Source organism: Rissa tridactyla, chromosome 9, assembly GCF_028500815.1.
Source record: "Rissa tridactyla isolate bRisTri1 chromosome 9, bRisTri1.patW.cur.20221130, whole genome shotgun sequence".
Lineage (NCBI taxonomy): Eukaryota > Metazoa > Chordata > Aves > Charadriiformes > Laridae > Rissa > Rissa tridactyla.
In genome coordinates, this window is record NC_071474.1 from 14,186,435 (window position 1) to 14,202,079 (window position 15,645).

The following is a 15,645-nucleotide window of genomic DNA, read 5'->3' on the forward strand; positions in this document are numbered from 1 at the left end:
CTCCTCTGACAGTGGAGCACCAGTAACTACGGCTCCTTCAGAAAAATTCCCAGCGAAGGAAGGCGCAGGTGGCAAGGGGCTGCTTTCACAGAGAGGTGAGTGTGGCGGCGAGGAACAGTCCCTACAGACACAGCCCCGTGATGGCCTTTAGCTCTACCTGCTGCCGCTGCGCTTGCTCTCGGTGGATATGTTTGTCTCTTACCTGGTGCGTTTCCACCCCAACGCTGAACTCCGCCTGCAGCCAAGGCATAATAAATAATAAACTTTTTTTCACATCTTCCCTGTCCCAGCCTTCATCCCCATGGCTTCTCAACAAGGGAAACTTCAGAATTTCATTAAAAAAAACCCCATTGATTTTGGCGCTTGTTTGTAGCCAGTGTGGTCATTTATGACTTGCACAGAGTGCTCTGTAGCACAGCAGTACCCAAACTAGCACACGGACCAGGGCAGTGCCAGACAAATCTGCTGCAAGATGGGCCCAAACACAAATACAGGCTGGGCAGAGAATGGATGGAGAGCAGCCCTGAGGAGAGGGACCTGGGGGTGCTGGTGGACGAGAATCACGGAATCACGGAATCGTCAGAGTTGGAAGGGACCTCTAGAGATCATCTGGTCCAACTCCCCTGCTAGAGCAGGGTTGCCTAAAGCACATTACTCAGGACTGCATCCAGGCGGGTCTTGAAAGTCTTCAGAGAAGGGGACTCCACAACCTCCCTGGGCAGCCTGTTCCAGTGCTCTGTCACCCTCACCGTAAAGAAGTTTTTCCGTGTATTTGAACGGAACTTCCTATGTTCTAGCTTGTGCCCATTGCCCCTTGTCCTGTCACTGGGAACCATTGAAAAGAGCCTGGCTCCGTCGTCCTTAAACCCACCCTTTAGGTACTTGTAAACATTAATCAGGTCCCCCCTCAACCTTCTCTTCTCCAGGCTAAAGAGTCCCAGCTCTTTCAGCCTTTCCTCATAAGGGAGGTGCTCCAGTCCCATAATCATCTTGGTTGCCCTACGCTGGACTCGCTCCAGTAGTTCCCTGTCCCTCTTGAACTGGGGAGCCCAAAACTGGACACAGTACTCCAGTTGTGGCCTCACCAGTGCAGAGTAGAGGGGGAGAATGACCTCCCTCGACCTACTGGCCACAGTCTTCCCTATGCAGCCCAGGATGCCATTGGCCTTCTTGGCGACAAGGGCACACTGCTGGCTCATGGATAATTTGCTGTCTACCAGGACCCCCAGGTCCTTCTCCTCAGAGTTGCTTCCCAGCATGTCCGCCCCTAACTTATACTGGTGTTTGGCATTCTTCCTCCCCAGGTGCAGGACCCTACACTTGCTTTTGTTGAACCTCATTAGGTTCTTCTCTGCCCAGCTCTCCAGCCTGTCCAGGTCACGCTGGATGGCAGCATGGCCCTCTGGAGTGTCAGCCACCCCTCCCAGCTTGGTATCATCAGCAAACTTGCTGAGGATACACTCTGTCCCCTCATCTAGGTCATTAATGAATATATTGAACAAAATTGGTCCAAGTATTGACCTCTGAGGGACACCACTGGTTACAGGCCTCCAACTGGACTCTGTGCCGCTGATCACAACCCTCTGAGTTCTGTCACTCAGCCAGCTCTCGATCCACCTCACTGTCACCTCATCAAGCCCATACTTCCTCAGCTTCCTAATGAGGATGTTATGAGAAGCTCAACATGAGCCAGCAATGTGCGCTCACAGCCCAGAAAGCCAACCCCATCCTGGGCTGCATCCCCGGCAGTGTGGCCAGCAGGGCGAGGGAGGGGATTCTGCCCCTCTGCTCCGCTCTGGGGAGACCCCACCTGCAGTGCTGCCTCCAGCTCTGGGGCCACTAACATGAGAAGGACATGGACCTGTTGCAGTGGGTCCAGAGGAGGCCACGAAGATGATCAGAGGGCTGGAGCCCCTCTGCTGTGAGGACAGGCTGAGAGAGTTGGGGGTGTTCAGCCTGGAGAAGAGAAGGCTCCGGGGAGACCTTAGAGCCCCTTCCAGTACCGAAAGGGGCTACAGGAAAGATGGGGAGGGTCTTTATCAGGGAGTGGAGCGATAGGATGAGGGGTAACAGTTTTAAGCTGAAAGAGGGTAGATTTAGCTTCGATATTAGGAAGAAATTCTTCACTCTGAGGGTGGTGAGACACCGTCCCAGGTTGCCCAGAGAAGCTGTGGCTGCCCCATCCCTGGAGGTGTTCAAGGCCAGGCTGGATGGGGCTTGGAGCAGCCTGGTCTAGTGGGAGGTGTCCCTGCCCAGGGCAGAGGGGGTTGGCACTAGATGATCATTAACGTCCCTTTCCAACCCGAACTTTTTTGTGATTCCATGATTCTGAAAACAGCACTGTCTGTGATCAACTTTAGCTCTGTTGACAGTTGCTGTGCTTACTCCTAAGCAAAAACAGAGCACACAGCCTTATCCGGGACAACTACTTGCCTGCAGGAACCCAAAGGCTCTCTGCTGACCCTGTAAGGAAGCCAGCGCCACACAGGGACTCCACATCAGCCCCATCCAAAACAACCAACGCTGCTCGAACCTAACAACTCACATTATGGTGGGCAGTGAACTGCTTTATGGCCTCCGGCAGCCCTGCGAAGGGTACCGCAGCGGTGCAAGGTCAAAGGCATAAGGTCTCTGCACAGCGGGAAACCACCGCCACGAGGCTTTCAGAAGTTAAGCTAGACAGAAGGGATTGTCAGCAGCAGGGAAAAGAGCAGCTGTTCATCCTGCCAGTAAAAACAAAAAAAAGGAGAAACCAGCTCACCACCACTTCCGATCGGATGTGACAGCTCTGTCTGAGGTCCTCAGCAAAGCCAGCCCGTGTCACAAGCGCAGCAGGAGACGTAGGAGCTCCCAAGCGAGGGGGAAGTGGAGAGCCCCGGCTCCAGGGGTGCTGGGGGGCAGCCGCCGAAAGCCACCCCCGCCACAGCCAGCACTACGCACCGGCTCGCACACGCCTCGGGACGGAGCTCAGGTCCTGGTTATGTTCGTGCCATGACCTCGTTAATGCTGGTGTCCCATCCTGGCATTCCTCCCCGAGCAGGGGGTGGGTTTCTCTAAGAAAACCAGAGAGCACTCGTTTCCGATCGCTGGGGAAATGAAGAGCCTCTGGCACTCTGTGCTGGCCAGGGGGGACGGCTGCAGGCAGCCTGTTCCCAAACACAGCAAAGCATTCCCATCAGGCCCCACGCGCCCCTGGAAATAATTCATTTTTTTGTGGAATTCAGTCACTTAAAAAAAAAAACAGCAAAAAAAAACCAAAAAACACAAAAAAACCCAACCAAACCCAAAACAAAAAAAAAAAAACAGAAAACCCCTTCCACAGGCTTGCAGCAATATTTTGTCTGTAAATAATCTAGAGAGCAAGGTCACATTCCCAAGGGAAAGTGGAGGAAGGGAGGGTGGGCAGGGGGGGAAGCAGCGTGCGGAGCAGGGGGGTGCAGCCTGGGGCCCTGGGCACGGCCGGGCGGGGGGACAGCGGAGAAAGGGGACCTGGAGGTAAGAGGGCAGGTGATTTCACCTTCCCTTCGCTGGCTGTGGCGGAGGGGGAGCCGCAGGCACTGAGGTCTTGGCAGAAGCCAGCACTGCCCTCTCGCAGGCTCTCGCACGTCTCTGCGCTCCGGTCCCTCGTCTGCCAAGATGGGGACAAGTGACACCAGAGCCTGCTGGCTGGCAAGGACGGCAGGAGCCGTTAGGTGGTGGGGACGGGCTGCCCCGCTCGCCAGGGAGCATCTCACACCTCTGCTGCATCACCGCCACGATGGGAATGCAGAGCGCTCCTGGGGAAGCAGAGGGTGTCCTGACCGGGCTCTCCCTACGGGCACGGCATGGGATGCGCTGATCCCAGCATCCCCCGCTGCTCGCTCAGCGCCAAAAGCCCGCGTTTCTCTGGGTTGGCGATGGAGCGGGCTCTCGGCAGCCCCAGTGCAGTGGCCGGGGCACGGCGCCCAGCTTGGCCCTGCCAAAGGGCAGCTCCTCCGGCAGAAAGGAGACGCAAACCTCCCCCGGCTCGGCAGTGCCAGGAGCTGCTGGAGTTCAAAGCTCTCCGCCGGCAGCAAGGGGAGCTGGGAAACCACCCACAGCCCTGGATCGAGTGTAGAGCAGATGGCAGAACAAACAGCGCTGGGATTTCTGTTTCACATAATCTTTTGCCCTACTCGCTCCCACGTTTAACCTTTTCCTCCTGCGGAACAGACCTTCTCTTGGAAAAAGTGACCAGAAACACTGGAAGGGTTTGGGAGCGGCAGGTGGTGCTCTGCTCCGAACATCACCAAGGACAACCCCCACAAGACCCCAGAGGATTTTCTTTTTTTTTTTCTTTTTCTTTTTTTTTTTTTTTTTTTAAGATCCAGGCTAGTTTTGTGCTATTTTGGACCCTTTTCAAAAGATTTTGAGAAAATCATTTTTCTTTGTGCTGTGTCCGTGAGCCTGCCTTGTGCCCTGTGCAGGAGGGGTGCCCACGGCGGGGCTGCCAGCAGGGCTACTGCAGGGACACGTTCTCCAGGGCATGGAAAGGTTAGGGGAAAAAAAGAAAGAAAAATGAGGAAAAAAAAAATCAAACCCTGCACATGTTTTGCTGACTTCTCACGTGCCTGAAAGCTCAGGGGGTTCTGTGGAGTTTTGGGATGGAAAAACCCTGTATGGCCTGGCTGACTCAGCAGGGCCGGGTGGCACCGGCAGCAGGTGGTGGCCGTGCCACAGCCCCACGGTCCCGGCACAGGGGACACTGTCCCTGCCCCGTGCAGGGCTGCGTGAGGAGACAGGACCCAGCCCAGGGAGGAACCCAGCCCTCCTCAGCAGAGCTGGCACCTCCCGGATCACCTCCCACATTCTGCTTGACAATCCCAGGATCACAGAATGGCAGGGGTTGGAAGGGACCTCTGGAGATCATCTAGTCCAACCCCCTGCCAGAGCAGGGTCACCCAGAGCAGGTTGCACAGGAACGCGTCCAGGTGGGTTTTGAATGTCTCCAGAGACAGAGACTCCAGCACCTCTCTGGGCAGCCTGTGCCAGGGCTCTGACACCCTCACAGTAAAGTTTTTCCTCATGTTCAGACGGAATTTCCTGTGTTCCAGTTTGTGCCCATGACCTCTTGTCCTGTCCCTGGGCACCACTGAAAAGATCCTGCCCCCATCCTCCTGACACCCACCCTTTAAGTATTTATAAGTGTTGATAAGATCCCCCCTCAGTCGTCTTTTTCCAGACTGAAGAGACCCAAATCCCTCAGCCTTTCTTCCTAAGAGAGGTGTTCCGGTCCCCTAATCATCTTGGTAGCTCTCTGCTGTCCCCTCTCCAGCAGTTCCCTGTCCTCTTGAACCGGGGAGCCCAGAACTGGACACGGTACTCCAGGTGCGGCCTCCCCAGGGCAGAGGAAAGGGGGAGGATGACCTCCCTCAACCTGCTGGCCACACTCAATGCCACCATCCAGCTTGGGTGGGACACGCTCGAGGAACCCACATCACTCACAGGCTCCCAGTATAACGAGGTGCAACATTTAAAGCACCCACTGCGCACGTACCAGGAAACAGGCGTTTGCCCTGCGTGTTGAGCACTGCCAGCTCTCGGCTGCCGCTGGCCTCGTCGCGACCGTTTTACAAGGTTATCTTCCACCCGATGGGTGGAATTCGTTCTTGCTCATGCATCGTAACCCTGAGAAAGCCACCGAAGCACCCTCCACCCAGGACAGCACGACACGGCCGCTCCTCGCCACAGCCCTGGGCTCGGCACCCGGGCGGCAGCACGGCCGCGCTGCCAGGGGCAGGACCACGCTGGGTGCACCCCAGCACGGCCACCCTTCCCATGGGCAGGCTGTTGGGACCGACAGGGGCTGGGGAGAGGCAGGAAAGCCCCAGGATGGTGAGGGCATGGGGCAGGGCAGGCAGGAGGGTGCCAGGGGTTCGGGTGCTTTGGTGCAGCTCCCGGAGAGACCGGAGCCACCACTGCCTGCCCTGCACCGACTCCTCACCGGAGCCATGCGGCCCTGCCTGCATTTCATGAGTTTCCAATGGGCTCATCGTACAGCTTCACAATTAACACTCAGAAATTAATTATAACAGCCTGGGATTCTTCTAAAGACACTAATAGCGACGAGGAAGAAGCCAACCAACCTGTTAGCTCAGCACTCCGCAGGCGGTGCTTTCTCTCTCGCCCTTCGACGAGGCCGAGCCCCGGCGCACTGCTGCTGTTCTGCGTGGCAAGTGAAAAGCGCCAGCACGAGCTCCTGGCTTCGACGTCGGGCTGCCCGTAGCACAGCTCCAGGCACCACGGCCTGGTCCTCCCCGGGGGGCAACGCAGCACCGACAGCTTCCCGGCGCCCAGCCTGAGCCAGGCCATCATTCCCCAGCCACCCTGCTGGATACAAGCTGCATTGAAAAAAAAACAAACAAACAAAACAAAAAAACCCCAAAACCACAAAAGAGGCCGTATCCAAAAGCTGTAAGTGGGTGTGGGGTCCCTGCTGTTACACACCATGTGCTGCGCTGTGCAGAGACAAACAAAAGAGCAGCTTGGGTCAAACACAGGAACTCCCTCACTTGAACTGTTGTCCCAGGTCAGAACCATTAAAGGGATTAAATCCAGAGCGTGCAAACCCCTCTGCGCTGCCAGCAGCATCTCTCTGCACACAGGCTTTTCTAATTCCCAGCGCTGCGGCCGCTCTCACAACCGGGCAATCGTGGGTTTCAGCAGCTCCAAAAGCTGGCGTGGTCCCCTGCTGAATTAAACCAGCCGTTTTTATAGGCTTAATTCTTAACTAACAGAAACGTGTTAATGCACGTTCAGCTCTGACACCAAATGGGTGAGCATCCAGAAATGATGAGATCGCCAATTTGTGAGTATCGGTTCCAGGCTGCAGCGCTGGAAACGTGTCACGGACATCACAGGTTGGGCAGAAACAAACGGCCTGTGTGAAAGGAGACCGATTTGAGGAGGAAAGCCAGGTCCTCTCTTCCTCCTCTCATTTGAATAAAACAAACAGACCAAGCCCAGGCAGTGAAAAAAATCCAACGAAACTATATTGTCAGTTGAGCACAGAGCTGACTTTCAGACTTCCTACGTTTGACTTCAAGTAAATCGAGATATTACTCTTTTTAACTCTGCTCCCATTTAAGAAGTTCAGTTTGTGACAGGGTAATTGTTAAAAAGTTTGAAGGTAACATTTTTAAGTGCTCCTCGTAACAGCAGCGTTCAGGAAGGAATCACACTGGCCCTTTTTAAACCCGCAAGCGAGTCGCTTCCCAGCTGCTCCCCCCGCACGGCATCTCCTCACTCGGCACCAGCCAGCTCCACGCTGCTACAGGAAGCGGCCAGAGAAACAGAAGCGAAACCCAGAAGTTTGTTTCCATTATCCAGGCTGAATGAACGCAAGAAGTGAAATCATACAAACAAATGCCACACGCTCCATCTTTTTTCTTCCTTCCAATGATTCTCTGGAGGTGGGGGGTTGGCTACCCAATTAGCAAGAGGGGTCTCCCGTCCTAGCGGGGCTTGGGTACCAGCCTGCGGGTCGGACCCCTGCTGCACCCCCCAGGATGGCAGCACGCCTGGGCAGAAAAGGACGCGGCACCAGCACCAATGCCTTCAGCCAGACGTGCCAGACCAGATTTTTTGCATACCACAGCAAAGCCGCTCACAAACTGCCGTGTAACACCGTTCTGCAACTCGCATTTTTTGAACTCTAACAGCGTCTCATTTTTTCCAAGTCAAAAAGAAACCCACTGGCTAGTTCAACGCTCTTCAGAAGCCTGATGAAGAGATTTCTCCTTCCTTTAACGAGAAGGCAGCTGGGCTCCCGCGACAGCACTGCAGCCCTTGCCCATGGCTACAGCGGATGCCCCCTCAGAAGGGAAGGGTGCAGGGAGCAGGTGCAGCACCAGCAGATAACGCCAACCTAATGAGGTTAGAGAGGAACTTAATGAAGTTCAACAAGGGCAAGCGTAGGGTCCTGCACCTAGGGAGGAATAACCCCCCCATGCACCAGTACAGGGCAGGGATTGACCTGCTGGAGAGCAGCTCTGCAGAGAGAAACCTGGGAGTCCTGGTGGACAACAGGATAAGCATGAGCCAGCAATGTGCCCTTGTGGCCAAGAAGGCCAGTGGTCTCCTGGGGTGCATTAAAAAAAGCGTGGCCAGCAGGTCAAGGGAGGTCCTCCTCCCCCTCTCCTCTGCCCTGGTGAGGCCACATCTGCAGTACTGCGTCCAGTTCTGGGCTCCCAGTTCAAGAAAGACAAGGAACTACTGTAGGGAGTCCAGCGGAGGGCTACAAAGATCATCAGGGGACCAGAGCATCTCTCTTGTGAGGGAAGGCTGAGACACCTGGGGCTGTTCAGCCTGGAGAAGAGAAGACTGAGAGGGGACCTCAGATGAGGATCAAGGATCAATGCTTATAAACATCTAAAGGGTGGATGCCAAAAGGATGGGCCAGACTCTTTTCAGTGGTGCCCAGCGATGGGATAAGGGGCAACAGGCACAAACTGTAACACAGGAAATGTCATCTCAACATGAGGAAAAACTTCTTTACTTTGAGGGTGGCAGAGCACTGGAACAGCCTGCCCAGAGAGGTGTGGAGTCTCCTTCTCTGGAGATATTCAAAACCTGCCTGGGTTCCTGTCCAACCTGCTCCAGGTGAACCTGCTTTGGCAGGGGGTTGGACTAGGTGATCTCCAGAGGTCCCTTCCAATCCCTGCCATTCCGTGATTCTGCAACGGCTCCAGTAAGACCCCTGTGAACACCACTGTAAGGTGGGAACGCCACTTCTCCACCACTCAGCCCTGCAAAGGTCTCCGAATGCAGAGAAGTCTCGGCAGTGGTATGAGCAGCTCAGCCAGCTCCCGCACGTCTCTCCCCTCCCCTCGAGCACAAGACCCTGCCCAGCACTCAGGCGCCTCAAAGCCACCCACGGTTGATGGCTTCTGCAGGCGCAGACACGTCGGGGCCCCAGCAGAACCTACAGCAATAACTGCCTGCTAATTGTTAGATAGGACAAGGCATCCACCACCTGCCCGGGAAGTACACCGACGCCAAAGATCTGAAAGCTGTCACGAGAATTAGACATGAAGCCTTGTGCTTAAACACCACCTACTCTCCTTCTGCATTTAAAGAAAGGAACAGCAGCGTCTTGCTTCCCTTTTCCGAGGCAGAAAAGAGGATCAGCAGCAGTTTTCAATTGAAATAGAGGACTTCATTGAGACAAACGGTCAGGCTGAAACTGAAAAAAAAAAGAAATAAAAAAGAGCCATGCAAATGTAAGTTAAACTGCCCTGAAATCAATGGTCTGGTCTTCCATCCTACATCTCCATGGTCCCCACAGCAGCAGAGTGGCTTGGGGAGCATGGCTCCGGCTGGGATGAGCAGGTTCCCCCCTGTGCCCAGCTCCAGTGGCCTGGGCTCTTGGGGGGCTGAGCGGAGCATCCTCGGGCATGGGCTGCCAGCAGAGACCGAAGCAGCCTGGCTCCAGGCGTCAGGAACCTACCGTCAGCATTGCTGCTACGCTGCTGAGCCGCACTGCAGTCTCCCAACTCAGCCTTACGGCTTCCCTGAATTCCCACCGGTTCTTCCAGCTCTTAGGAAATCTACCTCCAGCTTCTCCCAGGCTGGGGAAGAGTGGCAGGCACTCTCCAAGCTGCATCTTGTAAAGGGTCAGGTTCACGCCAAAGGCTGATGCGACTTGATTCAAGGATGTTTCCAGACCGTTTTCTTCTCTTTTCCAGAGCACGCTGTAAAAACCAGTATAACATCCTCTCTGCTGTCGCTTTAGTGGGGCCTGCCAGATCAGATTACACAGCAAATCAGGTTATACTGATATTTTATCTTTGTCCTGCTTGATATTGGAGAGACATTGAGATACACAGCAGGACGTTTCCATGCAACACTACCTCTGTTTAGAGCATTTCTTGCCCTGTTTTTTGCCATGCTTTTCAGCGCGCATCTCCCTGAGCATCCCACCTTTTGGAAACTACCTTCGCTCCCCAGCACCAGCCAGCTCACTCCCACCGTGGCCACCGTTTCAGGCACCCCAGAGCATCCAGCTGCCGCAGAAGCGGGCGCCGTCCTGGTGGGAACTGGAGAGAGGAACTGAGGAGGACGGTCCCGCACCCCGGGCTCTTAATCCTTTTGCCGAGAGGAGCCAAGAGGAGTTTAGAGAACTGGAAGTTGGAGAACAAGCAGACGTTTGTTCAGAGCGGGCGGTGCGAGGAGGGGGACCGCCAGCTCCTTCCTGCCTCCAGGGACTTACCGGTCCCTGAATGTCCCTTTTTGTCCTTCTCCCCACATCTGCAGCCGGTCGGCACAACGCTGCTCTGTCCGGTGTGGGGCCACAGCCCCCACCACATGCCACCCCCAGGGCCCAGTGGCCAGCAGAAGAAGCCGGGTGGCCACGGCCATGCCGAGCCGGCTGCCAGGCGGATCTTTCCCAAGGGGAAGTCTGCCACTCGCCGGGTGCTCTTCCCACGAAGGGACAAACCCTCTGGAAGGGCAGAGCAGCGGGGGCGACAGGTGGCCGGGGGGGATTGAACACCGGGCATCAGAGCCACCAGCGCCACAAAAACACCTGGCTCGGAGACGGGAGCATGAGACCGCTTTTTACAAGAGCTAAGCCCAACACCCTCCAAAAATTACAGCTGCTCAGTATTACTAATCTGAGAAGGGCTGAATTCTGTCACCTATTGCTCAGTCATTATCGTAATTCGTATCAGAAACTCCATTTTCAGTTAAAAAGCGTGCATGTATGAAAGAGAGAGGCAGCAGCAAGCCCTGGCAGAGAAGAAACAAGCTCTGTGGCTCTCTACCAGCGGGAGCAGCTCCTGGCGGAGCCTGTCTGTACCCAGCTACCGCAGCAAACTTTGGAAAGTTCTGGCCTACAAAACCACCGTGTTATTTCCAGTCACAGTGGTGGAGATGGGCCTTTTGGACTGGATTTTCCCCTTAGGCTGCCTTACCCCTGGTTCTGGCTGCAGGACTCCTCTGCGACAGAGACTGGTGTCACACTGCTCCGGGGACGCACAGCTCCTCGTTACAGGTCAAAGCACCGGGAAGGCGCATCCACCAAAACACTCCCTGGCCGAGTACCATCACCCATCCCATCAAATAAGCAGAAAGCTGTTTTGGTTTTTTTTAAAATAAAAATACTTAACATTTATTCACCTTTGAAGTCACCATAGTAAAATTGTACACGCTATGAGTAACCCAGGAACGTTATTAAAAGCTACCAGAAACATAAGGCAATTTGTACAACCATTGAAAGAAATACACAGCATGTTGAAAACAGAGTGAAACATTACTCAAACAAGACAACGCTTGATACGCACTAGAGTGACAAGAACCAGCATTATGTTTTAAACAAAAATAAAGATGTCATGGCTACAAGTATTATACAGTGATAAATACTTCAAAAATATATTAAGATATATGGAAATTCTCGCTTTCAAGGAAATCCAGAGAAATTCCAGCCCCCACTGGATTTCAATATACCAATTAAAGTTCAATATTTAAATTCCTTTCCTTTCAATAAGAACCAGTACTGCAGCCATTACCATCCTGTATCAATACTTATCTTCTTGTAGTGTCATGAAATCAGCCTTATGTTAGATTAAGCCCTGATGCCGCTCGCATCACGGGCGCTAATTGCTCTAAATCAACCAATGAGTTGCCTTTCAGTAACAAGTGCTGTGCACTGCGTTTGAGGCCATAAACCATGTTAAAATCACAGTCAATGTTCGCCCACTTTACAGTATTAATGGAAGGCGGGTTCGAAGACTTGCCTCCGTGTAAAGAGGACGAGAGGGTTTAGTAGCAAGTCCACCCTAACGTTTTCCTAGCATAACATCGAGCACTCAGAAGTTACAGTACATGAACCACGCTAAAGTTTAGGTTACACCTTCAAAAAAGAAAGTCCAGAGGATGTTTGGAGCCGACAGGTTTCGAACATGCACAAATGGTGGTGTAGTACACATTTGTTTGTGCGATTACTGGGTAGCGAGTGAAGCAGTTTATAGCCAAGGGTTCGGTGAGACAGTTTCCCGAGCCAGTTTAAAAATATAAACTTCTTCTTAGAGGGTCTGTTCTATAGAAAATAGAGCGAAATCTGGTAAATTGTCAGTTTTGAGAGTACTTTCCCATGGCAAGATCCATTCATCAGCCTACCGCACCACCAAGAGAAAAGCCAATCCTGCTATTCCAAACCCTGCCGCGGCCATGATCGCGTTGCTTATGGTACTGCTCTGGTCAGCCGGCTGGGAGCCGTGTGTGCCGAAGAAGCGACAGAAGCCCTCCTGGAAAAGCAAGAGAAAATGGGACATTTGAGTTGGTTGGCTTACAATCAACCGGATCTCTTTTAACCGGTCTTCGAGCACAGTTTGGTTCACACTGCCAGCACGGCGTTTGCCAGCTGCAGAAGTCTCCATTTTAACCACGAAAAGCCTAAGCCTGCTGCCTTGGGCACACAAAATTGCAGTGTGGGAGGCTTTGCACAAGGCGACTGAAAGCGGTAGCTGCAAGCGTTCGTATGCTTTGCTCAACAGACGATTGCAAACTTCCTACCGAGATGCTCGGCATGTCACTGCGTTACTTTCGCCCTTTTAGGCAAGTTTCTGACAGGAACTGCCAGCATTGTTCCCCCCCTCATTCAAGTCTGAGAAAGCATCTGAAACACAGGATATGGAAATTTCCACTTGAAAGACAGGAGCCCGAAGCCGGTCCCGTGTCGGTGGACGCGGGGCTGATTACACACTCCCTTGGAAGGGCCAAGTGGACACTGCGCAGGGCTGACCTATGACAGAGCAAAGCTGGCAGCTGCTCTCCCAGATCGTTATTTGTGATAATCAGAAGTGGCAGCAATACAACTCCAGATGGTCGTGTTTGAACTCTGCTCCGCAGATGTCTATGTAAACAAGTTATACTCTTTAATTTCTTCCGGAACTTTGTTCTTTACACTTTAATTTGTGCGAACAGGCAATGCGACTTTGCCGAGCGACAGTGTACGCCGCAGCCAAGCGCCACGCTGCGCTGAGCAGTCGGACGGACCAGTGACCACTGGAAAACCAAGTTCATTTTGGTCTCTGGAAAAGTCAACGAAACCAGTGGCTGCTTCCCCCCCCCCTTTTATTTTTAGTGCTTATTTGTACTGGCATCAACTATTCCACTGGGACTGAAAATAGGAAATGTGCAGTTCTGCGGGATAGCTGACATTTTGTGCAGAAAGGCAGGCAGAGCTGCACAGATGCCTTAAAAGCCGAGCTTTCAGCGTGCATCTCAGGGGGCAGGCAAGCAACAGCAGCCACAGCTTTACACCGTGACGTGCATTAATGCTGTTGCCACATGTCCTGCCTGGAGATAGAACAGAAACCAATTTTCTTTTCAGTAATTTGCCTTCCCAAGGCGCCGACCTGACCGGTTTTGGGGCAAGCCAGGGACCAGAGCAGCAGGTCCAGTGGATGGGTGGCTTCATCCACAGGCATATTTAAAGAGGCACGTCGGTGGCTTGCGTTTACACTTGGGAGAAGACCTGTGCCAGCCTGCTCTCCATAACCCAAAGCCCGTGGACTCAAAACCTTGTCCCTGACGAGCCACCACCACCAGTCACTCCCCCGGGGAAGACCTGAGCCAGTCAGTTCTCCGTAACCCAAAGCCCGTGGACCCAAAGCCTGGCCTCTGACAAGCCACCACTGTCACTCCCCTGGGGGAAGACTTGTGCCAGTCAGCTCTTCGCAAGCCCGTGGACCCAAAGCCTTGCCCCCGCCAAGCCACCACCATCACTCCTGTATTTTTAGGAGGCTGTGGCTTGGCAAAGCTGGCCACCGGCCCCTTCCGAGCGCTGGCCACAGCACAGGACCCCCACGGGCAGCCTAGAGACCCCCGCCATGATTTAGCCCAGGCGCTCCGCAGCCTCCCCCCGCGGAGCCCACCCCGCCGGGGCCGCGCCGGCCCATCACCGGCACCGTTCCCCGCCGATCCCCCCCCGACCCGGGGCGAAGACCCCCCCCTTCCCCCCGCACGCCGGTCCCCGCTCACCCATCCGCCGTGCGCCTCCAGCCACTCGCCCCGCTCCTCGGCCAGGTAGGCGGCCAGCGCGGCGGCCAGGCAGCGCGGCCCCTCGCCGCAGCCCCGCTCGGCCAGCGCGGCGGCCAGCGTGCCGGCGAACACCACCAGGGCCAGCAGCCGGCCCCAGTTGAGGCCGCCGTCGGCCTCCAGCTGCTCCGCCACCCGCCCCAGCAGCGCCGCCGCCTCCCGCGGCTCGGCCCGGGCCAGCGGCGCGCAGGAGCGGAAGAAGGGCCGCTCCCGCCGCTCCAGCTCGGCCGCCGCCCGCCTCAGCGCCGCCGCCGTGGGGCTGGCGGGCAGCGCCGAGCCGCCGCCGCGGTGCTGGAAGTAATCCTCCAGCAGCAGCGCCGTCTCCTCCTTCAGCGAGCCCGGCATGGCGGCGGCGGCCCCGCAGCAGCAGCAGCTGCCGCCGACTAAGAGGCGGGGGCGGCCCCTGCGCCCGGCCCGGCCCGGGGCGCCGGGCAGCGCTCCCCTCCTCCGGGGCGGGGCCCGGCGACGGGGGGAGGCGACCGCGGGGCGGGGGGCGGTCGCCACCGGAGCGGCACGGCCCGCGCCGGGGACGGGCGGGGAGCGCCGCTCCCCCGCGGGGTCCGCCCGCGCCCCGGGGGCTCCGGCCGCCGACAGCCGGGGGTTCCCGACGGCAGGGGAGCAAAGCGCCGAGCTGCCGGGCGCTGGCTGCAAAATACCTTTTTCATATGTTTTGGGTTTTTTTTTTTCAATTTACATCAGTGGCCCAAGCCTGGGTTCTGTGCATCCGAGATCCTTCAGGTTTTCTAGGGCTGTAGCATTGTGTACTCACCAAGCGAACGCAGAGTGGTGTTTGCTTTTTGATGAGCGTATCAGCGAAATTGAGGATGAGGACCGTTGTGGTGCAAAGGTCGGGCCCTTCGCTACTGCTGGTGTAAAATGAAATGGCTGAGAACACCACCAGCCAAGTGGTGTCATTTGCACAGGGCACAGCACCAGGGGGACATCTCGGCCTGACACCTCCCCTGCATCCCCTCACTCTGTTGAGACTCACCTGCGTCCAGCTCTGGGGCCCCCAACATCAGAAGGACATGGACCACTTGAGCAGTTCCAGAGGAGGCCATGAAGATGATCAGAGGCTGGAGCATCTCTGCTGGGAGGACAGGCTGAGAGAGTTGGGGGTATTCAACCTGGAAAAGGCTCCGGGGAGACCTTAGAGCCCCTTCCAGTACCTAAAGGGGCTACATGAAAGATGGGGACAAACCTTTTAGCAGGGCCTGTTGCAATAGGACAAGGGGTAACGGCTTTAAATTAACAGAGCATAGATTTAGACTAGGTAGAAGGAAGAAATTTTTTACGCTGAGGGTGGTGACACACTGGCCCAGGTTGCCCAGAGAGGTGTCAATGCCCCATCCCTGGAAACATTCAAGGCCGGGTTGGACGGGGCTCTGAGCAACCTGATCTAGTTGAAGTCCCTGCTCATGGCAGGGGGGTTGGACTAGATGGCCTTTAAACGTCCCAGCTGTGCCCTTTGAGCTGTGAGTACCATCAGCTGCTTAACAGGTCATCAAAACTCCCATAAAAACCACCCCAAGATTTATGGCAGGCCCAGCACAGGTACACTCAACTGGTGTTTCCTGCTGGGTGCCA

General features: G+C 55.3%; 1 protein-coding gene across 1 annotated transcript; it reads right to left on the reverse strand.

Moving 5' to 3' along the window:
• Positions 1-11,094: 11,094 nt before the first annotated feature.
• Positions 11,095-14,485, reverse strand: BCL2L10 (BCL2 like 10). The gene is made up of 2 exons (XM_054215354.1): positions 14,002-14,485; positions 11,095-12,263 (listed from the first exon to the last, which is right to left on the reverse strand). The coding sequence occupies exons 1-2, from the start codon at positions 14,401-14,403 to the stop codon at positions 12,132-12,134; spliced, it is 534 nt and encodes a 177-aa protein (XP_054071329.1). The 5' UTR covers positions 14,404-14,485; the 3' UTR covers positions 11,095-12,131.
• Positions 14,486-15,645: the final 1,160 nt, after the last annotated feature.